At 42.5% G+C, this 26,594-nt stretch overlaps 1 protein-coding gene across 10 annotated transcripts in view; it reads left to right on the top strand.

Annotated features, from left to right (window-relative positions):
- Nucleotides 1-26,594, top strand: part of LOC107274941 (tensin) — a 71,497-nt gene that overhangs the window by 732 nt on the left and 44,171 nt on the right. For 7 of the 10 annotated variants that reach the window (XM_025079754.1, XM_025079765.1, XM_025079759.1 and 4 more), the window contains exons 1-3: nt 18,094-18,252; nt 23,640-23,748; nt 24,021-24,058. In XM_025079754.1, the coding sequence (XP_024935522.1) occupies nt 18,109-18,252; nt 23,640-23,748; nt 24,021-24,058 (291 nt within the window). In that variant the 5' untranslated portion in view covers nt 18,094-18,108. Of the gene's footprint in view, nt 1-252; nt 1,208-18,093; nt 18,253-23,639; nt 23,749-24,020; nt 24,059-26,594 lie in introns of those variants that run through there. The other 3 variants (XM_015754552.2, XM_015754553.2, XM_025079756.1) reach the window with 3 other exon arrangements.

Genomic DNA, 26,594 nt, shown 5'->3' with positions numbered 1-26,594 from the left:
TTTAATTAACTGCTTTACATCAATCAAGACTCCAGTCTCTTTAATAAAGATTTATATCTTTTATTCGATTATATTTATTTGTCTTGTGCATTTTACGTTACATTTTTTTTTACTTAAACTTACATATAGATCAGTACGTTTAGAACGGTTACCCTTTCTAGCTCGATGAGTTTTCAAGTCGCGATAACAACAGTCACACAATGACGGCGCACGAAGTCGTTATCAATAATAATTATTAAAATTCTTAACCAGATAGACATTTCAAGGCGCCAGCATAATTCAATCGGTGACGAATTTGTGGGAAGGACGAACGGTTTGATAAAAAGTCTTTTCTTTCTTGAAAAAAAAAAAAGAAATCAGGAAGCTGAAACTCCGTCGTACAAGACCACAGTAAATTAAGAGAATTCGAATACCACCTACGCGATCGGATAAGTCTCTAATGAGAGGCCTAAATATTGGGATGGACTGTCTACTCGCATAACCAGTTTATCTTCCTCGAGGGAATCTGAAGGATTTTTTTTAATACGATGAAAGTACTGCCTCACCAGTGACTCTGGTAAAAATAATTTTGAACCAAACAAAGCTGACAGTGCTGACGATTTTCTACTCGCAACTTTTCCCTAGGCGATTCAAGAGCAAAGAGAAAACAGGATTTTCTTGTCTATCGGTATAAAACGAGAGAGCGTATTCGATTTGACCGACTTACCAAAGGTTTTTGCTGAGTTTTAAAAAAAAAAAAAGAAAAAAGACGAAAAGTCAAACACGTCGAAATTTAGTGAACGAAGAATTCGAGGAAAGGAGGAAGCAACCGCAATAAAGGAAACGCAGCAGAAGAAAGGCTAAAGAAGGGTCAGGGATTTCTTTGAAAAACTCAAGCATGGAATTTCAAATGCATAGATTTTGAAGATCACGAAGAAATTTTTTTTTTAATATTCAAGCAAGTCCAGTATTCAAATTGATATCAGAAGGAAAAAAATGGTGATTCTGATGAATAAAATAAAAGTGGATGTCGTCGTAGCACCTTAGTGAAATAGAAGAAGAGAAATCTTATTGGCAGGGCTGGTGAGACTGGCGAATCGAGAATAGACCAAAGAAGAGGGAAAGAAACTGAGGAATGCCGTGGATAAAGTGTTTGGGTGGCGGGGGCGGCAAGGCCAGGAGAGGAAAACCACTTACAGTCAGTCAGCCTATTCATCTGCTCGTCAAGGTAAGTTCCACGGTAAATATCTTGCAAAGTAGGAGGAGATGCCTTGTAGCCAAGAGCAAGAGAGAACAAGATAAAGAGCAGCTGTAACTGTGCTGATTATGCAGAATCAGCGAAATCGAAGAAAGCATCCGTATGCCGCGACAATAATTGCCCATATAAAAATTGCATATCTTTTTTTTTTTTTTTTTCATGTGGACAGACCCCAAGAAATTATTAAAAAAAGGTCATGTAAAAATCCCATAAAAATATTTTCTCAATTCCGTACCACCTAATGACTTCATATTATATAAGCAATAATAAATAATAGCAGCGATCGACGCGCCACTAATAAGCAGTGGCGTGGTATAAAATTTCATGGCCTGTCCCAGTTATTAAGTTTCTTTCGTTTCACATGGAATGTCGTAAACCCATAGAGATATGAAATCAAGTATAAAAGAGCCCCGCCGGGCATTATGAGAAACAATGAGATGGGACGGTCCACATTGGTACCGGTCTACAGCATCCAGACTAATTTATTAATTCCCACAAGGATTCCAGGAAACGCCCAAATTATTCGACTACTCTTGTTCGCTTTATACCCTTTTCAAAATTTATAATTAAATTACAAATTAAATTCCACCGTAACGCCAGAAAATAAATTTCTTTTAACGTGGCCACGTCCCTGTGTGGATTCAAAATTTTTTTCAAAAGTCGAACCATCCTCCTACAGTACACTCTACCGTTTCAGCTTCACAGGATAATCGATTTTCACGTTATTATCTAAAGATAGTGCTCAACTTCTGCGTTCACTATGTTCGCCAGGAAATTATGGTACCGCGTAAGAGATCTGTTATTATAACCGTACCTACTATTAGCGATAGGCGCGAGCGCACCTGCGTTCGCCACGTTGCCGGTATAAGCGATCGAATTAATGCAATTGGGAGCAATAGTGAAATCTTTGAGTTCTTTTCAACGAAATAACAACGAGTAGTCCAATAAACGATAGGAGAAGAAGTTTGTGTAGAATTTGAAGTATTAAGATAGAAATGAAATAAAAGCCATAAGGAACGCAAAGTCTGGAGAAAACGAGATGGCAAACACTGCGCGGTACGTGCTAACCAAACTGACGTGTAAACATTCTTATGCCGGTAAGCGACCCGCCGCAAGTTTACGTGCTGTAGCGTCTTTGGTTAATATATTGAGTATATGTGTAGGTGTTAAGAAAATGAAAAATAAAAGAATAAATAACAAAACGAGTCACGTGTTTTTACGTTCTCTGCACTGTGGCTGTACATTATATTGCATTGACGTGACATATGTCTGCATACATATATGTTGGACTGATCGTTAGCATCGAAGACGCTTCTAACGCGGTGCAACATTAGTACCATATAAACACGTGTTATTGACGCTAATCGCAAGGAAATTCGGAGCGAATCGCACTAACGAGGTTAGTAGCTTATAGCCAATTATCGATGACACTTACCCATGTCCTATTTCCATGAGCCGGGAGCGACAGCGAAGGAGCTCTGCCAAGGGGATGAACTTGCACTGGAATGCAGTTAAAAATAGGGCACTTTTTCTTACCCCGGTTAGTTCAACTGGTACACCCGATACGTTCGATTGAAGTCTTAAACGTTGACGGTTAGGAATGCCAGTCCTAAAAGAATCATCTGTGGATGTTAGGGTCTCTAAAAAAAACTTGAAAAAGTTACCAGATGTGACTGGTACTGTCTCTGGAGTCTGCAGAAGGTAGTAGAAAGATTCGTTTTGAATTTCAGTAATTTACCGGTATGAGGTGTGCAATAAAATTTTTATTTAATTAGTCAAATCTCATTTAAATAGTCTGCGGGCCAAATTTTTGATATAGGTAATATCCACGTGACGCGATAGCATGGATTTTTAATTGGTGTAATTATGTTTCGAAAATCAAATTAAAATTGTACCTTTATACGTGTCATCGGGATACGAGTGAAGATGCTAAGAGATTTGAACTCCGTGAACCCTGTGCAACTAGTCTGAACTGTTCATTGGTGAACGTTGAGTGATGGCAATGAGGAAATGCTGGATGAATAGGAATCTTTACCTGGAGAAATTTCATGGCGTTCTACTCGCCGTTCATTGTTTTGAATAATTGATGCGCCAGTCAACAGCGAACAGCGAACAGTCAACGAGTTAGAGTCGGAGTCCAGGATGGGCAATGACGTCTGGCACTGGGCGACTGATTTACGAGCATCCGTGGCCTTTCTTATCGAGATCAAGCCGGTAGATCGGATTAGTATGTAGATGGTTCGGGATTGGCTGATAACCTCGGCCGAATTACTTTTCAGTCAGAGATACAAAAAAATGCCTAATCTCCTGAGGTTAGATCACAGAGGAGGTGTCTGACTCCTATAGTTCCCCCATATACATATATTATATTATAGTGATATACTCACGCGTGTTATTACCTATACCCTAACCGAGTCATGGGCTCTAATACGCACCTTGTTTAGAATTTGGGAATAGAGTGAAAATGACAAATGGATGCTGCGTGGACCGAAGGTGAGAGAGAAATATTAAAATGAAATATAAATAAATAAGACCGAAGTGGGACGTAGGAATAAAAAAAATTCGAAGCCTTCTACATAACAAGTGATAAATAGACACCCACTTCACGTGTAATTAACAGCATTCAACAAAGTCGGAAGTGCATCCAAGAGTTGTCAGTTTTGATTTTGACCTTTTTTTTTTATTTTTCAATGGGTACTTCACACCCCCGCATTTAATATTTGACTTCATTTCTTTTATGGGTTTTCATCCCACTCCGCTTTCCCCTATGGTTTCTGTAACCTTCTAGATTTATTCTGTCAGGATTCCAATTTGACCATTAGACTTTGGCTCTTTCTATGGGAGAGTATATCTCTGGTTGCTACGCACTCTATGGTCATTCTTATGGGGGTCCCATAACTAAACATCAGTTAAGCGTGATTTACTGATGCCGTTTAGTTAAACTGATCAGATAGTCACTAGATGACTGGAGTCCGTAAATTTCTTCGAATTTGCTACGCGCCATTTTACCCGGACTATTTACTATGGGGTCCCATCGATAATCAGATAATATCTTGCGCTTTGTCTCTCCGACGTATTTACCTCGTGTCAAGAAAAACGTTTTCTACCGGACGTTTGTCGCACCTCGTATACGTTACTTATAGCATATGCATTTCGGTGCTACGATCCCTCGTGTGTACATCTCGATCCCTTCACGCGCCTCTCGATGGGGTTTCTATGGGGCATAAATAATTTTATGGGACCCGTAACACTGGGAAATTACTAGCGCCGCCCCGGGGGTCACTGGGTGGGACTGCTCGGTTAGTCTCGAACTTACCCGGTGGTAAAACACCAATCTTTCATGGTAAAACATTTGCTTTTTATTCAGTCGGTCCCTTTAGCTTCTAGCAATGCTCCTCCTTTTGGACTTATGGCTGCCATGGATGCGGGGCCTTATCTCATAAATGACGTATATATACCACTCCCGAAAAAACTCCTCGGGATCCAATTAAATTGACGCGGGAATAATTCGTTTGACGGGACCACGTGTTATTTCATTTGAGAAAAATGAACGCACGTGTTACGCAATTCGTGGAGCCAACGAAGTCGCATGTCACAAACGTTTCGATCGGTTTTATATATGACATATCGTATATCTATTAGCTGTTCCTCGATTTGGCGAAAGGATTTTGAATTTTTAGAAAATGTAATTTTTTTTTTGTAAATTTTCATCATCTTTTGAAAAAAGTCAAATTTTTAAATGCATGCTAATTGGGGGGGAGGGTTAGTTTGTCTATGTCATCGTGGTATTTCAATGAGATGGTGTGACGGATGAGTGATGAACGAATTAAATAGACCGTAAGATCGATGATAATTAATGATAAATAAACGTTATCCATCGATCGGTTCAAGAATGTGTCTCCGGCGATCGGACGTGGTTCTTACACATCACTGAGTCAACGGCGTCGTGCTGTGGACGTAATTGAGGCATCCTACCGTCCCTTCGCCCCTCGCACTCACTCCAGCATCCGAACTGCTATTCCTATCTGGCAACCCTCGAGTTGGCGAGACGGCTAATATCCGTTCCGCCCTTAACTATCCAAACCATGAACAACCCTCGCTAACGAGGCTTTATTATATATGGCGCAGCTACACCCTGGCTCACCCTTATGCATATTGCAATGCATCGCATATACCATCCTAGGGACAAATTTATGTCACCCCTTGCCGCGAAGGGGATGCTCAAGTACTTCCGTCAACCCCCACACCAACACAGATCCTTAAAAATGAAAATATTCCAGAAATACACGTCCGGTGGACTTTGCCAATAATTCAAAAATTGTCTTCCGTTTGAAAAAATTTTTTTATTTTTTTACCTGAAAACTAAAAAAAAATCTACGTTGTCCTATATTATACCTAGTCTATACGGAAACGTGTATCAGTAACGCGCGTAGTGGCTATTGAAAATAGGTTCATCTAACGAAGTTATATTTATCGACGGAAGAGTTCGGGGAAAATGGCGCCGGGGTAACAATACTAATTTCGTCCTAACGAACGGTAAAGGCCAACGAGAACGCATCGGATATATTCATGGGGTCTAGCGAAGAGTCATCAGTCAGACAGAAATCAGTCTGAGTCACGTGTCTGACTCGCGAAACCGATTACCGGTCTCTGGGGTTAGGGTTCGGCAAGTGGTAAGATGGAATGAGAAAGAAGGATCAGGTACAATGGGTGTGTGCACACTGTACAAAGTGCAGAGTGCACGTGACAGGATGGAAAGTTTGTCAGACGGACGGAGCGAAGTCTCTGACAAAACGAGGTGACACAATGGAAGCGGACAGCGGTGTAATCGGCGCCCTGGAAAAGGTTCCCTTAAAAAAAGAGACTAACGCACCTCCCGCAGGAATGACGCTGGACAAATATTTGTCCGTGGGAAATTACATGGTTGTGAGCCACGTCATTTCTCTGGCAATGTTTTATACACGTATACTTACGTTATACACGTATGGAGGCCAGCGATTGTCATAGCAAATAAACGAAAACGAGCGATGATGTTGAGCGGCACGAAATGGACCAGTCGAGACTATGGAGAATGATTATTTCACATTGTCCCACGTCCAGGCGATGTATATAAAAATGGACAGTTCAAAGACGGGTCCCATTAATGGCATATCGATCAGTCATCAGGAGCAGGTATCTATGGGCCCAGATCATCCTTCAGCTTATATATACCCCAAAGCGTGCCTTGTCTATTCTCTACGTGCGTTAAACCTTAGAACGGTATTGCTCTGACTCTATCAGTTTCTCTTTATTTCACCTATGATAAAGTTACTAGGAATTCACTAGGCTCGCGGCCCTCTTCGCTCGGGTCAATAAGTGGCGTTTAACGGCTCTAGGGACTTTTCACCTGGACCCAAAGAGCGACGTCGAACGGGTTCAAGATTGGAATCAGGTCCTCTCGGCCATACCTTAGGTGCTCTTGTCTAGCTCTGACACGTGTGATCGTACGTGAGTATGTGGCCGTACGCAAGATGAGAGACACTCTAGGGAATATTGTGCCTATAGACTAGATTGGTCCAGGTCGGGATTCCTCTATTATTCCTAGACCTTGAAGATACGTGCGCGTATGGGTATACTCCTGGGACACCCGTTGGATTCCAAGGGCCCCAGGCTTCACAATGGGCCCCGCGCAATCTGAATAAAGCCCTTTCCACGATGCTCGGTGCATATCTAAATACTTCGAATGCTGCACTAATGTGTCGTCGTATCGTCTGAGCACGTTCGGCGGCCATTGGACGCTAGAGAGAGTTGAGTTATGTTTACTCGTAAGGCCCAGAAATCACGCATTCGATCATACGTGCTCCTTTTATCGATATCCGCTGGGAAAGGATCACACGTGATGCTGTGTAGAAGCATTATATATAGATAAATATATATATAATATTTATTAGGGTATATATAGATATATAACCCACACTTTATTTCCCGGTATACCAAGATGGAGCACGATTAATAAATCCGTCTCTAGAAACGAACGAGACACACGGTGATGCATGTCGGCTCGTTTAAGGATTCCATCTTATTTATGGGACTCGGAATGGTTACGACGTCCCGCCGCCACCATGCTGGATTTTCTCATGCCGGGATTAACTGAAAAATCCAAACTCCAATCCATTTCTAAGAAATTCCTGCGAACGCTTTACCTACCTTGGTATTACGGATACTCCTGGGCTATACTGCGTGCGAGCTTACTTTCTTCGAGGATTTTCTCTTGGGTGCCCATTTCCATGTGGCTTCGCACTCGCACGACATGGCTGGACGTTAATCGCCGCTGCGGGTGTTCCGTTTGAGACTTTACTCTCCGCCATTATTCTACACGTGTGAACATTTCACGCGGAACAATGGTCGCTAGTTGGGTCCTACGAGATGAAGGAAAAAGAAGAGGAGGATCCCGGACTACGGCTGGACCGTACGGGATTGCTCTCGACGTATTCCTGGAACGGCTCCTTTTGCTAGGCTCTTAGAATAATGCGTCAAGGGCGCCGAAAGAGGCTGGACCGAAAAATGGTCGCTTACCTTTTTTTTTCTCTTTTTTTTAAGTAATATACTCGAGTTAATTAGCAACGGATAATCATTGGGAATTTTTTACGTATCTTTAATAATATACGTCATTATTCAGTCACTGAGATTCATCTTAAAAGGTGTATATAGCATAGTTGGTGGATCAATCACTGTGGGGATACGATAATTTCGTGGTTCCACCCACATATTCAGGACACCCAGGCAGCAAGAGTGGGCACTGAGGTTCATGTAGGTTCAAGTACTGACCAATACGTAACTATACATGCTCCCATGAGAGTGAGTTCACATATGACCACCCGGGGATACGTTTTACATAATCAGTCTCCCCTCTCAACCACTACTTCTTCCCTTTATTCCCCAGAGGCTGTTTTACACTGGAGTCAAACGTACGTTCCCAGCTCGATTACATCAGGAAAACGTGAGTTTGCGACATTCCTTGTATGATTATTTGAAAATTCACCTTGCTCTTATAACGCTTCTCCATAGTAGTCTCAATGCTCTTTCCGGTGAGTAAAAGATATATGTACGATAATCTTGGTAAACGTCATCCGAGAATTGTATGGATGGTCTTTACCACCCAGGACGGCGATTCGCCGTGGGAAGCATCTCTGTCTTCTTGATCCCGAAGCACCTTAAGTCCCAAGGGTTCCGATAATCTCCACTGGTCCGGACAACCTGTCGCGCTTCCTGGCCGCTCATGTTACGCGGCTCTCTTACCAGGAGTGGCTTGTTTACGCGGAACCACCAAAATACCTTGTACGAGTATTCCCAAGCCGAACCATAGACCTTTCTGGACTTTAAGGCGAGTTCTCAAGAGCGTGGATTAACGTGGCATCTCGAGTGGGAGCCACTTTGAGATTGGTGTCAAAACATTTTCAAGTCACTCGGAAGCTGCTTAATGGTCCTCTATAGACGTCGATCAAAGATCTCTTTATTATTATGGATATTCAATACGTGCCTTTGTGCTGAACTCGTAGTTTACGCTACATCGCTGAGGTTGCAAATTGGACTAGTGACTATCTCTCGTATAAAAATATACGACTTCCGTGTTACGCGTCCTCCCGACGTCCACCGCCTATGTGTCGGCACTCTTCAAAGGGACGCCAAACCTCTGTCACGAGGAGGAATGGACGAGGCTACGATATAGTAGCGTAGCCGACCATGAGACTGGTCCCTGTGCTGACGAGGAGACAAGGACGCCGACGGTCTGTATGAGAGAGAGAGAGAGAGAGAGAGAAGAACATTTAAGGGATAAAAGGATAATTACCTGCCGCCTAAAAGGTACCGGAAAATTTCTGATAATATTTCTCCACCCGATGGACCACGGATGCTGCAATCGTTAAGCTCCTGTTAAAGTTCTCCACTTTCCACCCCAAGATCTCTTCGAGAGATTCCCTCGGGGAGATTATAGCTAAGCGTCTAAGCAGACCAAATAGTAGGACCTTCATCTTCTTCAGCCAATTCATCAGCAGCATCTCCATCTCGTTACGCGACTCGGCAGACAAACGGGAATAGGCAATCGAGCGGCTATTGTCTGTTGGCAGACGAGTGCATTATGTGGTACCAGCTTAAAAGAAAAGCAGGTACCTCGTGGGAGGGGCGAGAGGAGGAATACCAATAGGGGGAGAAAGAGTAAAGAAAGGGAGCAAGACAAAGAGGAAGCGGCGAACGACAAAGAATTTCCAATATTCCGAACATTCAGGTCGGTTTACATTGCACGTGGGTGACGGACTTGTTAAATGTCAAAGGGGATGTTCGCACGTGGGTGGATCATTGTTCTTACGAACCCCGTAGATTATTTACGTTAACGCCCATATACCACCCTAAATGTACCATAGGACTCTGTAGCCTCGAGATTCTCAATGATTTAAGATCCTATAGATGCATCGGAGCGAAGGTGTCTGGGAAGAGGTTAGTAAAGGGTTCTGGGGATGGGGTGTAACAATGGTGGTTCGAAGATAAACAAATTTCCCACCCCCCCTACCCCCTGCATACCGTGTGTGCGTTCGTGTCTCTTGAATTTGAAAGTAAAATCACACATGCTTACTCCTCTCTCTCTCACTCACTCTCTCTCTGGCTTCATACGCGTTACTCGTACGATCTTGATTATTGGTGTAGGCTATGTTTCCCTGCGTAGTAACATAGGCGTTGCATAAATTTACATGAGTTATCGGCTGCCCGTGAGCGACCAGGATGAATTTCAAAGTAGAATCCTCAGTCGGGTTCATTCATCGATTCGACTGGGATTTACAGATTGCTCAGGAGAGTGTACACGAAGAGAGTATATATGTATAGTATGGTATAGGGTATATAGGAGTACGTTATATATAAATATGACACGGTGCGTACGTACCCTAAGCGATACCCTAATACGTGAAGCCGATACATGGTTGTATGCATGCCTTGCAATGCGGTCGCGTACTGGTTCATCCTTTTTACCTATTTGACCGCAAACCACCCTGATCTTTCTTGTCGACCTTACTTCGCGGTAGATTCCCTATCGATAACGGTTCGCCATGGTTGCACTTATCCATGAAACATTACGTGGCAAACTGGTCTATATATACAGTCTGCCGGCTGCATTCTCTCTGGCAATGTACATTGGAATGATGCACTTCGATAGCGTAACGGTCATTTGGACGGATCTCGATTTGAACGTTGCACCCGAGTCTGGACCAGCTGATGCACTATGCAGTTTAGATAGGAGTGCATCGTACGCGCAGCTGAAATTATAATCTGTGTAATTCTTCGTCCATGCGAGATCAAAAGACTATTGTTGAAATTTCAGTCATGCGAAATATTCCTATGCCGATATTTCGATGCTCGCCAAAAGTTTTGGCATGTTCGAGATGTATCTGCGGTAGACGCACAGCATCCGATGGTACAGCGGACGAACGGACGCTGGATCTCTTGGTCAACGTACCATTCATGAGTATCCATTCCGTTAGGGCAGCCGATTCTTCACGAAGAGATACTCTTTAGAATTCTGTAGGAGTTTCTTCCTTTTTCAGGTTGGCTATGTATTGAAAAAAAAAAAAAAAAAAAGAACACGACCACCTGAAAAAGCTCCTCTTTCCTCACTTTAACGTGAACGGAGATTCGGGTTAATTCGCGAAAAAAGCAGGGATAATCTCACGATTATCCTGTGTAAGCTTACACTAGATAAACAGGCCTTAGCTATGGGATAATAATCCCACGGTGGGGAATTTCGTGATGGAAAAAAAATGTTCGAAGGTATCAGTCATTCCTTGCTGGTCTCGCTTATTCCTAAGCGCGTTTCGTGTTTTTACAAACAGCAAAGACAAACTGCAACGCGATCCTTCCGAGGACCATCGCGTTAATCATTTTACCATGGTGGCCTACAGGCCTGTTCAAACACCATATCGGATATTATGGGCAGGAATAGACGTTCTCACGCGTACTCACGCCTCTTGCCTTCCGTCTCTCTCTCTCTCGCTCGTTCACTCAGACCGTCCTTTCTCAGACACAGGGTGCGCCTGGGTCAACAAACAACCAACCACCTTACGCATCGTTCCTCGTGCGTTATCCGCATCGCGCGTTGCAAAAACCACCCACGTGTTTGCTTATACGTTGGATTTTGTTATCGTTGATATTGTATACGTTATATTATAATATATTGATCCACTTATATAGCGTAGTCTGCCTATTGGACTGTATTTTTGATGTTGGTATTATTGATTCATTCCGAAGATGCAAAAGACGTAAAATGATACGGGTTAATCCTGGTATACATAAATATGGACGTAGGACGTGCGGATGTTGGGCTTGTGGCTTTCTAGGGACTTTTTTTTCCCAGCTCTGTCTAGTAACCATCGGGAGCATCGACAAGTGAATGCACTTTGTCGGTAGGATGATGTCAGGTGCTTAGGGCGCTTTCGCAAGAGCGGAATCGCTTTGTTAAAGCGATGGCGCCGTCAGATTCTGTGGCCTACATTCTCTCGGTAATTCCGATGAGAGCGCGTGGCCGTCGGTTTTTAAAAGGACGCCTCCGTCCTGCCACTTGCCGCATCCCTTTCCGCCAATCTGCACTCGTTGACCGTTGCCAATGGCAATGAGGATGCTCCGTGAAATTTGACAGTTAGTTGGCGACCCTTCGGCATGATTTTTTGCAATTTTTTTTCTTCAAGAACAATAATTAGCAGAACCAATGGAGCTCCTTAGACTTTACTGCTAATTGCTTATCGATATTCTTATTTCCATTGACTAAAGTCACGCCTGAATGGTCGCATCGGTACTAAGGCTGGAGGCTCCAAATTATTTGACGACAGGAAGGATCTTTCTACCCGGTAGACATGACAGCACTGGAGCGCGTAATTAACTTGGCAATGAGTCAATCAGGACTCGTTTCCATTAGAATAATTCTTAAAAGTTACAGGCAGTCACGGAATGATTAATAAAATAAAAATCGTTCTCAGTAATTAAGAAAAAGTTGGGAAATTTCGTTATTTCAAAGATCATGTAAAATTACTGAGACACGATGTGTCAATGTTATTCCAGGTCGCTGCAGGCTGTGCAGTCTTGTAAAATTCCCTAGTACACTGTACACAAGACCTGGGAAATCCCTATAAGAAAATTACACTAGCAAGTAGCAAGGCGGTAGTGAAGAGCAAGCAAAGTGGCTTCGGAGGTGGTCGGATTCTGCGAAGGATCACGATCTCTATTCACGATCCCAGTATCCTTATCGATCTCTATCGATCAGTATCGATTCAGGATCTACGAATTCCCATGAATTACATCGCGAGTAATCAGGACAGTGTAAACCGTATAATTCGGCTACCCGCAGCTTCGTGAACACACTACGGAGGTAGGTGGAAGCTGATTGTTAAATTGCTGATTGGCTGGTGAGTGTAGCGAATGAACAAAGTACGAAACGTGTGTGAGCGTAGGGGGGGAAGTGAGGGGGGACAGGCAGTATAGGTACGTAGAGAAATACCCTTAAGTGGCAAATTCCCGTCATTAAGTCGTTAGACAGACACAAGAAGAAAGACAGCAGGGTTTAACTGGGGCTTAACTGGCAGCCTGTTAACTGGCTGCTGAACTTGATCGGCAATCGTTGACCCAGACTGGTCAATCGTAATTCGCCATGTGTTAACCATCCTAGACCCTTGGTAATTTACGTAAATTACCGTCACGATCAATAATCCATACCCCAGGTAATTCATATCTCCCTATCTCAATTCCCATGCTCTACCCTCGAGACACCCTGTAGACGATACGTGAACGTATAGCGTGTATAGGGATCCTTGTAAATTGATAAAATATTATTGAGTGCATAGAATCAATTAATTTTTTTTTACATTCAAAAAAATCTTTGCTAGCTTAGAAACAGCCACGTCCTTTGTTTCGAGTGACATAAATTTTTTTCTTTTTTTTTTTTTCATCTCCAAGACATATTCTTCGGCATCGAATAATAATGTCGAGTCATTCATTATAATTTTGTTCCCCCTAAGCACCTGGTCTTGTAAAATATATTACGAGCCTACCAGACCGATTCGGTGCTTGTCCGATCTTCTGCGACGTCAAATTCTCAATATACATTATACCACGTACTAATCCTGAACAATGGCTGCAGTTCATAGAGACAAATGTATAAACGACGTAGACGCCATGTTTTATACGGATAAGTGAGCATTGATAAGAGAACGTTATCCGCGCTCTGGAATCATGGTTGTTGACAGGTACGTTTTTCTATGTACGGATAAAGTGGTACCAAAATTCTTGGTACGTGGTCCAGCGCAGCATCCACATACCTAAAGACTATTACTACTGAGACCAGGATCCACTGTCTTCGTGTAAACCGACCTTGTCGTCCTCGTTGTGTATCGAACCTTTTAACGGCTACGTTTTACGCGCCATGTTAATTAGACGGGGTCCATCAGCATCCCTCAAGATCCTCGAGGAACTTCAGTTTGTTTAACTTGCTTCGACAGGGCCGTACCAAAGTAGGCGGCCACAGGGAGCGTGGAAAAGAAGAACAAATAAATCGGCCACTGAACTCCTATTTCACTCGAGGAATATCTTTACACCGTCTACCGTCTTAGGCCCTGTTTTCATGAATGTTTAGTTAATTGTCATTCGATTTTTTAAGAAAAAAATTTTCAAAATTACGTATCCGAGCTACTTTCGTTCGGCCTATCCAGCGTTCAGTATTTATGGCAATGCTGCCGATAATAAAAGAGACACTAACTAGGCGTTGGCTATTCAGGCCGTGTTTCCATGACGCGACAATATAAATCTTTTGGCTCCATTATTCTATTGCCGTTCCAATACATCGCATGCGATCCTATTGTCGCTCCGCGACACCGTTACTTCCTATTAATATTAAACGACGTGACTGCCGTGTATGGTGATCGATCGATTTGCATGTGACGATTGTCAATTGCGCTCGTGCCAGTTAGATTTGACCTATGGAAATTCGCCTTGTCGATCTTAAAATCCTCATTCGGTACCTTAACGACGCGCTAATGGACCCGTGTAAATCATTAGCGCGATCCAGATCAAGATCGTCGTTACCATTGAGACTTATATACGTATATACACTGCGTGCTCTCTTACCGGACTCATTTACTGGCGCATTACCTTTATCAAAGTAACACCTGTTGCACACCAAATCTCTGTCCTACCATCGTTCGTTCACAGCTCAAAAAATATTACTAATTAATTGTAAACGGATCTTGCGTCAGTTGCGCTACCATAACCTCAAGCAAGAGTTCTCACTAACGGATTCTCTCATTTGGCCTAATGATTCATCATCGCGTGTCCCAAACCAGCCACGCGACTCGTAGGACTCACCGTCACTGCTATTGCCATTCGCTTCTGCAAAACACGCTAATTGAACCAACAGACGTATATATATACACTATATATACTCTACGCAGTAGATAATATAAAAAAAAAATTAAAAAAAAAATCCGCCGCGCGATTCGTTTTGGATTGTTCTTGCACAGAGTTCAAGTACGGCCATATATTTTTTTCCCCTATTGCATCAACCACCACGGGATTTTCCATTTCAAGGATGAACGCGCCATTCGGCGTGGTGTCTCCTGCCACGTGATATCATAATAACATTTTCTTTCCCGGCATCGCGTATACGCGTGCACTCATTTACACCCGACCTATGCCGTTAATTATCTTTATGATGACATTAGGCGTCAGACGTTATAAAACGTCGGTCTAGGTAATTTAGAATTAATACCCTCCATTTCCGATCCTACACGTTGTCGTCCTTGCGAGAAGGAGGCGACTTAACGCTTCGCGTGTGCACTCGCTCTTAAAATACGGTGGTATCATATGCTTCAACTTATATACATATATATGTATATACAATACGTATGTACTGGGAGAACGCGAGTTACGCAACGATGCGGGCGTGTCGGCAAATGCGAGTCTGTTAGTTTAGTTAATGAAGTGTAACGCTCGACAGTTTTTCGGTGTTCCCGTTAGGCCTTGCGGATCTATGAAGATGCGGCCGAACGCCGTCTCGACGTACAGCGCGAATACGGTGAGACTTTGGAACGTAAAAAAAAAATATGTAAAAAATTGTAACGCTAATAAAGTCAAAAAGTAAAAACAAGTATGCGCTCTTTTCCTTTAATTTTACGATTGCGAGGTACTTCGGCACTCAATAGCTCGTAACCCTGGTACTTCTTTTTCTATTGTATTCGAGTTCAATTTAGCGTCGCGGTACCATCTGTGATCTATCGCAGTGCCATCTCGCGGACCGATATGCAATTTTTTCATAGAGACATGTCAGCTCGTCGCATTCGTCTACTGAACTCCAAGCGGGTTGGACGTATCCGGACCAGCTTAGTAGGTAACCGCATATCCCAATTCGACTATCAGTATTCTATAAGGATATATGCTTTGTCAAATTTTTTTTTAGTATCAGGGCATAGGGAAATTTTATTAAACGGAACAAAGTTTTTACATTTGCATATTGACGTGTATGTCGTGTGCGTCCTTTTTGAACGAGGTTTAATGATTCTGCGTAATATAGTAACGACACGCCGAATAGCGAGGGCGTTAAGACGGTATCGAGAGTGATTCGATTAACGGGAATTTTCGTGGACCGTCAATATGCAAAGCCGCGAATAGCAAAACCGCCGATTATGAGGGATTTCTGTTTTTTTTTTTTTTTTTTTACCTATAATGACATTGAACTGGGTATACGAAATTATATCATTGAATGGCAGACTATTATCTACGAGGAAACCGGTAAGAGAGTAATATCAGGCACGTGTATAATTTTTGCATAATTAGATCCGGTCGTACATATGTATTGCCGAAGGGAAGTCGAAATTCTACGTGGTAGTTTACAATAAGTCAATTTTTTTTACCTTTTAAATCAATGGAACCACGTAATAGCTTTTAAAAAGGAACGTTCAATGTATTTATGAATGAATTGATGGATGTGAGTGTTATGCAGTTATCTTTGTATCCCGGAATTACGTAATATGAGAATAGATAGTCACATGAGATAGACTGTTATTTTTGCAATAAAACTTCCTCCGACACGGAGTTGTATGGTTTCATTATTTTCCTTATTTCAATAGACTCTTGAGATGCTAATTAAAACGAAACAAAATTCGTAAATCATTATGATTATAGTATTCGCAATTGTGGACATTTTGATTTAACTCGTGAACTAATAAGTGCTGAAACGAATACCTCTTGGTTGCAAGCTGAAGAAAAAGACCGTGCACTTAATTTTCTTTTTTTAGTTTCCTTAAGTTTTTTTTTCTTTCGTTAAATTTTCTTTTCGGAATCGCGATTTTTATTATTTTCCATTAATTATTTTCTTTTATTATTTTTCGAAAAATTTTTGTAATACTGTTGGATAGTCAAATTATTAATACTCTAACCTATACTTTGGTGACCCCTTAGACGTTCTGATCCCCCATGCATAGCAGGGGGCCTTCCCGTCTTAACGCACGAATCCAGACAGCACATATTCGAAGCGCAACCTAGTGCTTCCAGGCAAGAAAAACTATGAGCACTACTCAGAATTTAAGGATCATAATTTTTATTTAGTCAAAATTGATTACGTAGTTCAGGCTAAAAATAGTGACAAACAAACATGCAATACAAATATTACAGTCAACCGCATTACCCCTCTTCTTCTCTGGTATAATAATAAAAAGAGACGACGTACGATGTCCTGTGCTTTACAGTGCACGTGCACGTGAACTACGATACCTATATGACGTTACCACGTGGATAAATAGACGTCCGCCATCTTTATTTTCGAGCTGGAAGCCTGAAGTCCCTTTCTTGGCACGTGGCGACATAACATTTGAGTGACAAGTGTCGCACCCTCGTGGTACGTCGCCCTTGTCAAATAACCTGACCATATATACACGTATACAGATGTACGTGTAAACCCCCCTTTATGTGGACAACTTTATAAAAAAAATAAGAAATAATGAAATCGAATAAAAAATTTGTATATCTATTTTTAAAAAAATAATCGCACTTTAAAAAGCGACAAAATTTTCCGTCGCGTAGTCCTTAAGCCTCGTTTAGCATACATTATAAGAGTTCACATTTGTTATTCGACTCCCACTTTAGAATCTGTCGTTTGCAATGGAAACGCGCCCTCGCATTGTTTTACTACGTAAAGTACGACGACGTTGGCTGTCAATGTCCAGTTCAATCGAATCATCATATACACACGTGCGTTAGACTCAATGGAAACAAAGATTGAACTTCGTAGTTTCTATGGTACGACTGTCGCTCGTTCAGCCAATAAAAATTCCGTTGAATAATTTCGTAATCCGTCATTAAAGAACTGCCACGTGACCACTTAACAGTGTCCGTTAAGGCATTGTTTACAATACGAAATGATTTGATGCAGACGCACTTTATATGGTCAGAACACGCTCAGGGGGAAGAGTGGGGGCTCTCTTGTTCGTCCCTTGATTTTTGTCAATTGACGCAAGGAAATGGTCCATTATTAAAAATGGCGGTTCGCCCTATAATTTCGTCTCTTTACTGCCCCACCTACATGTAAACTAACTCTAAAGAACGTACCATAAGAGTCGGTGTCTCAGTCGCTGCTACTGCTCGGTGTACCAGTGGCAATACGTGGGGACGCAATTACATGAAAACATCGTCTCAGTGCGTGCGTGTTACGTGACTTACGCAATGCCGAGTAACACGAAGGAAGTCACGTAGGTTAGAACGTATTTCAATAACGTGCAGTGCTACCTGGGACGAATCACGACAATGCATTTGCAAAGACGGTATTAGACATTTCTCAGAAAGGGATCGGGTATGCGTGCAGTTGTAGTATGCAGTGTGCGTTCACTTTGAATGACTACCTACAGGCCGATACAGAACGAGCGATACCGAAAATTCAAGTCATTCTAAGACACATTGACAGAGGAGAAAATACGCGAAAGGAAGAGGGAAGTCAGAAATTTGCTCAGCTATATGTACGTCCTTCTCTTACTCGGGTAAACTCCCATAAATCCATCTCTCTCGCACTCACGGCAGGTATAGGAAGTATGAAAATTCTCAAGGATTTCTTTATGATTTTCATCAATCGATATTATTGTGTTCGACGACGATCACTGCATTCGATCTGAATAATTCTATCGGATTAATCTCAAGGAGCATTTGCAAGTAAAAGTAAACAGCGGCAAAAAAATGATCGTGACCGATCGGAAAGTAAGCAGCTCGGCGAGTAATTGTGTCAAATTAAATTAGACACGGATCGCGTATAAATAAATGACACAAGGTTATCGATGATCCTTATGTCTCTGTACCGGGCAGGCTGCTCTCGCACAATCTAATTAAATAATACTCAGTTGTAAAATCCTAACTATACGTAACAGACCCAGCATAGAAATTTACCTTGTATCAAGAGATTCGAGAGATTCACTTTATACTCTTAGTAATTCAATTCTTTTTTTTAACTGAGTTCGACTAAACCATCACACGTGCATCCATTGTCCATGCGTGCCAGTAGATAATATCTGAGCATTATTTATCCCTTTATCTCAATGGCTTATCTTCGATTATACGCATTCTCACCTACGCAACATATATCCCATGTGTTATCTCACATGCGTACACGCATGGGCCTCGGGCGCTCTTTACTATTCGGCTTCGACATTACCAACGCGTATACCTACTCGGTATTGCGTATGGGATACGTACTCCGTGTAATTATCCATAAATCATATGGCTATTCCAGACGTCATACATATGAGTAAAAACATATGTGGATGACATACATATATATACATATGTGCAAGCAATATAGTAACTCGCAATTGCGATCTCGTCGCGAATCGCCGCTACTGATTCTATTGATTAAATTTTAATTTCTGTTACGGATATACGTGTTACCGATACCGACGCCTTCGTATGTGGTCATATGTGGAGGACTTCGGGGGGTGGTACCGACGCTTAACGATCATTTATATTGGCATTCCGCCGGCAAAGGCACTTACAATAAATTCCGATACCACGTCATATATATATATATATATATGCTTCGATCTAGTATAACCTCGTACGTGCATATGTGTTATGTGAGTACTCATATGTGGTGTCTGCTACTAGATACGGAGGTCACGAACCGGCCGGTGGTCATTATACGTAACAATTAGTCCCATATAACCGTTCCCATTATCGCGCCGCTCAACAATCAACGATTAAACTCCCTCGAGCTTAAGTCTCGTTCGCATGTAGCTGCCTCGGTATCCAAACATTGTTTATCACATGTGCGAAGTACTTTATGTGATATATATGACAGTACTAGAAACGCGTTACGTATATTCTTACGCATTACGTTTGGCCGTATAACCCACTGTGAACAATGAGCCATATAGGATCGGATTACGTAAATCGGTCAGGAGACCTCATATGTGATTATTGTGACTCGTGTCGGTACCGACGAATCTCATTGGTTTATCAATGATTTTTAAAATTTTGTATTGGGACGAAAAAAAAAAATCCAAGTTAGGCATACGGTTATGGTTTTGAATTTTGTCGTATGGTGAATTTATGGTGTTTCTTTTTAACGGTACTGGAACTCAACGATTTCATGCAATGAGGACCCATGAGATGCTGATAGGAGGGTTGCTCATGGCGGTTGTCTGCTTGGTCAGATTTATATCCAGCATCTCATACATATGGGAGAAGGATTATGACGTTTCCAAGTAACGCCCCCATGGTTAGACGTACGTGTCTTCATATGGTTTTACCGTGTATACATATGTAGTACGTTGCGGTTTGGAAGGCTTGTATTATTCTGTCTTCTTTTCACGAATATTTTACCCACAAATCTTAAGAGCCTTTGGCCGTGTATGTATACCTTAAAGATTTAGGGATGCTGGACATATGGTTTTACGTGTGTTTTATGGGTTTTCCAGTGGTTAGACATTATTTTGGATTTTGACCTTGTATTTTAGTCTTATATGTACGAGCTTATAGATACGGATATAATTTTAATGTATCGCGTCACATATGGTCCAGCGTCGGGTTATCTTTAAATTTCACAGAATCCTTCTACCGACTTGATCTCTATTTTAAAAAGGAGCAAAATAATTTTTAACAAAAACAAAACTGCCCACAAGTGTTACGTTCTAACGAAATACGATGAGTCACGTGTGAACGGTCGAATTAGCGTCGCGACGCCTCTCAGGCCGATTATTCATAGTCACTCGAACTGGCGTCCCCGCAAGGGACCCTGGGACCTTAGTCGGGATAGGCGCCGCGGCGCGCAACTTTTTCACGCTATAGTAGATCGAGCATCGCCAAGCATCAAACGTCGTCTGTGTAGCGCGGCTACCCCATTTGTCACTTTCTCCCGTGAGATTCTGTGTTTTTCTTGCTTTTTGCTCCACTCAACCGACCGCCGGGAAACCCGGGTGTTTTCTAACCATCGAAAACATTTAACTGTACTAGACGTCAGAGGACGTCTACTCGACGTCAAAATTCTCTGGACATCGTTTACTAAGGCTTTGCTGTACCTTGCTGTACGGTCGGTAAACGTAATGCTAAATCTTTGGTTTACGGCCGTGTCTCTTGACTGTGATTTTATTTATGCAAAGCCTATTGAATGCTGATTTTCATCATGGCTGTCGAGCTAATGGCAAGGAGACGCAGTTGGCTCAAGTCAAAATAAATAATGAAATTATTAAAATTTCTAGTATCTATATGTCTATGTTTGTGAGGTATACATTATATACAAGTATACGTATATGCATATATATATATATAATAAACATAAATGACATGTGTGACATACAGATATGAAAGAAAAAATTGAAGATATGTCATTCTTACGTAAAGTAAGTTTCACATAAGAAACTTAAGGGTGACTGTGAGAAGTATATATATATATTTGAACGGTGAATTATTCACCATTTGGTTGACATGCCTGCGCGTATAATGGTATGTCGAAAAAAGACATAAATAGGGGCAGGGCACTGATTGGTAATCCTGTCGTGGTAAATCCCCAAATAAATCCGAAAGAAAAAGGAAGACGATTGGGCAAGAGAAAACACATGAATCCACCATAGAGATTATGGATACGCATTTAACGTGGTTGTATTCAGACCCCATGCTTGCTGGTGGCGATACAGTCCGCCCCCGCGCACCCCGGCGCATGTCCAGCCACGAAAATAATATGCAAACGAGACCGGATTCTCAAATCGTTCTGGAATAAATTTCCATTCGGAGAGTACTGGCGCTCGTGCGTTCTGGAATATTAAAGGCAAATACCACAACAACAGCAACAACAACGGTACACACGGCCGGTATCGCCGGTATTACGTGGTACGGTTGAAACGGTCTGTTATTGGAATTTCTACGCAATGGCAAACACCATGATTTTCTTCTCTCAATAAAGATTCCGGTACAGTGGTACAGTACTGGAAGAAAGTAGGGATTTTCGTAGAAGCTGTAACGTTCGTTTGATGAATACGTGAAAAAAAGTTTAGTGCGAGAGAAGGACGACAGGCTGGTTATATACAGAAGTTAGACCGAGGGGATAGTGTCGGGGACCCATTTAGATATAAGGCCCTGGCTGTCTAAGTCCCACCAAGCGCACGGAGATCTTGTCATTAGAGAAGCAATAACCTCGATTCTACTGGCATGCTTTTTTTATTAATCTTTTTTTTCTTCGTACTCTATACGTGGTCTTAGGTTATTATTATTATTATGATGATAGACAGAGACGTAATCGACTGTCTGACGAATCCTGATGCATCTGTTAATCCCTGCGTTTAAAGCTGCTAGGGGATTTTTAAATGAGTCAACGATATCAAAGGAACTTTAAACGAGTCGAGATTAAAAGCTCAGTCGGTAAGGTAGTGGAATATCCAAAGTATAAAGAGAGCAAAGCGCAGTAAAGAGAAAAAAATAAAAAATCAAATGCAGTCTGAGGGATGGAGTAATCAAAAAGGAAAAAAGCAGATAAAGATTAACGAGTGAATTCTCTTTGTATCGTTCAGCTTAATGCAAGTCAAAGTGGACCGAATGCAAAGCGCAAACATAACCTCACAACGCCAGCACTGTTTAAGAGTAGAACGTACTTCTTGCTTTTGCACTAGAAACTCTGTAAGACGTGAAATCGGGCACTTGACGCCACTCGAAGTTGGTTAACAGTCGGCAGTTGGCAGTACCTTGAACCCATCGTTCAATGTAACGCAGATCGGGCCCAATAAGGCCCCAAGATCTTATTCAATGACTCGTAGCTAAAGAGGCGTTACAATTTCTACTAGATTATTCATAGTCGGCTACTCTGATCTTGACACGGCAGTCTTTCGATCTGTCGGTTAGGAGGAACCGATCCCGGACCGATCCACGCCATATAGAGTGGATCGATAGATCGTTATGGGAGGGCCCCTTGTGGGTAGTACGAATCGTTACCGATTAGATGATCCTCTTCTCTGGAACTAAAGATCAATTAGCTGATGCACCCGGTTACTTCATCAAGATATCATTTGTATTCGTTCCTTTACCAGCTAGTCCGACTTTCATGTCAATGATGATGATTGGAGGTTCGATGAACTTTGAGATCGTCTTCACGAAGCTGGTCCAGTTTCACGTGAATTCTATGGAACTCTAGTGGAATCGGGTCCACGTGGAAGCTGGCCAGAACTGATGATTTAGCGACGTCCCAAATTCTCGAAACTACAGGATTTTATTGAGCACCCAATTGGTAGTACCTACGTTTACCGGAGTTTGGCGTCCGTTCTCATTCACGAGCGTCGCGACGCGTCCGTAATACCGATTTCATGAAAATTGGTATGGGTGCGTTTGCGCCAATGAGCGGGCGGTATTGAATTCGTGAGATTCAAACTGGAGAAACGGAATCGCGTGCTCGTAATCGGAGTCGTGCATCTCCGGATCACGTACATATATGTACAGTAAGGTAAAACGCGTACAACATACAACGAATAGTGGCCTTAGGCATTCCTTGGTAAATTCCTTTCAGGTTGCATCGACGTTTCGCGCAATAATGCGTGAGTTCATGTGTTCGTTCATCTTACGGTTACTCTGGCTGGTCAACTGGCTCATTTGTTGGATGGTTTATTGGTTGGCTAGTTCCGTTTAAGAAAGCTAAGGGTTACCACGGTCCGCGACGCAGTTGATTTTAACGACGGCGATGTCGTCGCCAGGAATAAAACTTTAGCTTCGTTATAACAGCCCTGGAGCAATCTGTGTATATTTATGATCCCCTTGGGAAAAAATTAGACGAATGGAAGGAAGAACATGGCTTGTTACAATTTTATGATTCAAATGTCACGTTCTTATGTCAGTTCGATGCATATCTTAAAATGAATACCTTTTTTTTTATTTTCAGAGTGATTTCGAGCCGCAGTGTCATGTTTTTCGTGTGAAACAATTGAGAAACCAACGACTCTGTCATCTCTGTCATCAGCCGATAATAAAGCAGGCATCGTGCTGCAGAGGTAAGTGTCTGTGCTAAGCAGCGTGTATACCCACGATCGGTAAAGTAAATAACCGCGCGTGACTTTTATCATGCGAGATACTACTTTACCGACATTTCCAAATAGTTTGTGTTACCTACAGGGTATAAATGAAATTTAAAATTCCCTGCGCAAAGCACATCCAATCGGCGTACTTGAAGCTTTGAATTCATCGCGCACTCAGATACATTCAACCTGATAATCACCGGGAGGAATTCAATAGTCATGACCTTTTATTTTCTCGTTTGTTACAGTATGCAAATACATCTGCCACAAGGCGTGCGAGGACAAGGTAAGTCCACACGAGGTCTACCGAGCAAGCACCCAGTCCCCTCGCAAGCAACCTCATGGAATACATTGAGAGTCAATGACAGTACTCATCTGCGACTCTAGTTTCTTAATCTATTTCTCAACATATGAATTATCCATTACTCGAATGCCAACAAGGCAGAACCGACATCGTTCTCGATATGTTCTCTATGATTGCGCCACGTATTGCGAGGTAGCACATGCTACCGGATCAAAGGCACTCCTTTTGTTTGAATTCCAACGAATCTTCTATTGTCTTATCAGGTGAGTAGCGACTACAGTTGGAAGATAGAGGAGGGACGAGGATACAGAGCCCAAAGGTACACTACCATCCCATGTGCCTGACTTTCATAAACCTACCTTCGTAGTACGCGTCAGTACCAACGAATGAGAACGAAGGTATCCTTCCCTTGTCCAAAAACGAGAGTACAAGATCCGATTCTTGCGGACCTGATCGTTAAATCAATTTTGTAATTCGACAAGCTTCAGATCTCCCATCTCTTTATGAGTTACTCAAGCCTCGCACATTTAAATACAAGACAAAAATTCTTCGACGATCTTAAGCTCTTCTAATTTTACAGGAAACCAAATGATTTTACTCAATCTCATTTACTAGGCCCAACAATTTGCATCTTAACGTTCACAGCTCCCGGTTCCCTTATCTACTGGGTCCAGACGCTCCAGCAGCGCAGGACATTTACGAGAAAGAAAATGAGCATAGGTCCCATCGTTCCTACTTCTCACAGAATGTTCCTTAAGTAGCAAGAGTACATCCTTATCCAAGACATTAGGTGTTTCAGAGTGGAATGAAAAATTGGAAAAATCTAGTGTCACTCCGTGGCTTCGAAATAAAAAAAAAACGAATGGAAACGATACGAAGGATGGTCCCTAGGGATTCTTGTTGCTTCGGAACAATATCCATACAACACGCCGTCTTGGCAAGACACTGAGATGCCCCTTCGTATGTAATGCGGTGTGGGTTCAGTCACCGGGCAGGGCACGAGCCTTACTTGCTCACTTGCCTTATACCTACCTACCTTTACCATCTCTTCTACGTGGAGTAGGTACCCCGTGTCACGTACGTAATCCCCCTCTTCGGTGCAAATACACTCCAGCCCAAGAAACGTAGTACCTACTGCGCCAGGATGAATGTCGGACTTCAGGAACAACACGAGGCAGGAAAAGAGAATGAACTTGCAAAAGTGACAAATATTAAAATTAACAATCGAATACATTCGAGACACATTGTCAACGACTCGAAAACCATTGAATTGGCAATGCACATTCCAGGCAGTCCATTGTCTAAAATAGAAAAGCGTGACAATTGAAATTTTCTATTTCCTTGAATTTACTCCGTAAACTCGTCATACCGGTATCTGACGTGCGTTGGATTAAAATGACGAATACGCCATTCGTATGGTATCCTAATACCCAAATGTCACAGGACGTTGGTACCATAGATGTCGATGTCATCGCGAAACTATGTGGGCTCGGTCATAGGTTTTGTTCGCAGGTTGAGAACCTCAATAAAAGACCTCAACCCTCTCTCCCTGCCATTCTGAACGTCGTGTGCAGGTTCTCTCGGAGAGACTCAAGGAGAGAAAGGGAGAGAGAAAATCCATCCAGAGTCTCGACGGCTAACGCAGAGAGAACGGTACTTCCTCGCGCGGAGCATCCTCCGGGAATGGCCATCCGAAGTGGACACCGGTTCGCTGACGCGTGTGAGCCAACTTCACGTCGGTAGGAAGTTGGCTCCAGGCGAGGAGACACGAGCCTGCACGAAGATCGAAATCCGGCGCGTCCTTGTTTCCCGAAGATGGTCTTGCGCCTCGCTGACTGGTACCTACCTTCTTGAGAGCCGTTTTCTGCCCCTGGACCAACAGCTTCCCAAAGAGACGGCAGATGCCAGGAACTGCAGGAACGAGCGAGACAGGCTCAGGCCGTGGAGGAGCAAGTGAGACGAGTGAAGTTGCAGCTAGTAAGCATGTGAGCAATGTACCTTCCAAGGAGAGACTCTCGATACTCGTCTATCTGCGGCACCACGAGGCACGTAAACTCCCGGTGCACTGACCGTCGACTTAACTTCCAACGTATATAGACTAACGTGAACTTGCAGCCAGTCCTTGCCAAGTACGAAACTCCCGGTTGCCATAGCCGGGTCCCTTGTCTCTTTCGTGCCTACTGGCCACGTCCAGGACTGTAAACAGGCCGCAAGAACCGGACGGTGAAGAGGATGCTACTGGAGTCAGCTACCCAGGTGTGCCAGACGATATTAAACTGTTCTCGGTTGGCCAGCATGGAACGAGGTATAATGTGTGGAGTTTAGAAAAAAAAATATAAAAAAATATTAAAAAAACATTGCCAGACTGGAATACAAATAACGCAGCAGTGCCATGGATACTCCATAAAGATTAATGGGAATATTATTCCTTTGAAAAAATACCACTGTTCTCTTTTTTTGCTTGTTATGAATTAATTTTTTTTTCTCTCTCTTGGCAACCTTTACTGCCTCTTCACGG

The sequence above is a fragment of the Cephus cinctus genome, unplaced genomic scaffold (genome assembly GCF_000341935.2).
Source record: "Cephus cinctus unplaced genomic scaffold, Ccin1 Ccin1_scaffold0123, whole genome shotgun sequence".
Classification (NCBI taxonomy): domain Eukaryota; kingdom Metazoa; phylum Arthropoda; class Insecta; order Hymenoptera; family Cephidae; genus Cephus; species Cephus cinctus.
This window is presented reverse-complemented; position numbering and strand designations above follow the sequence as displayed.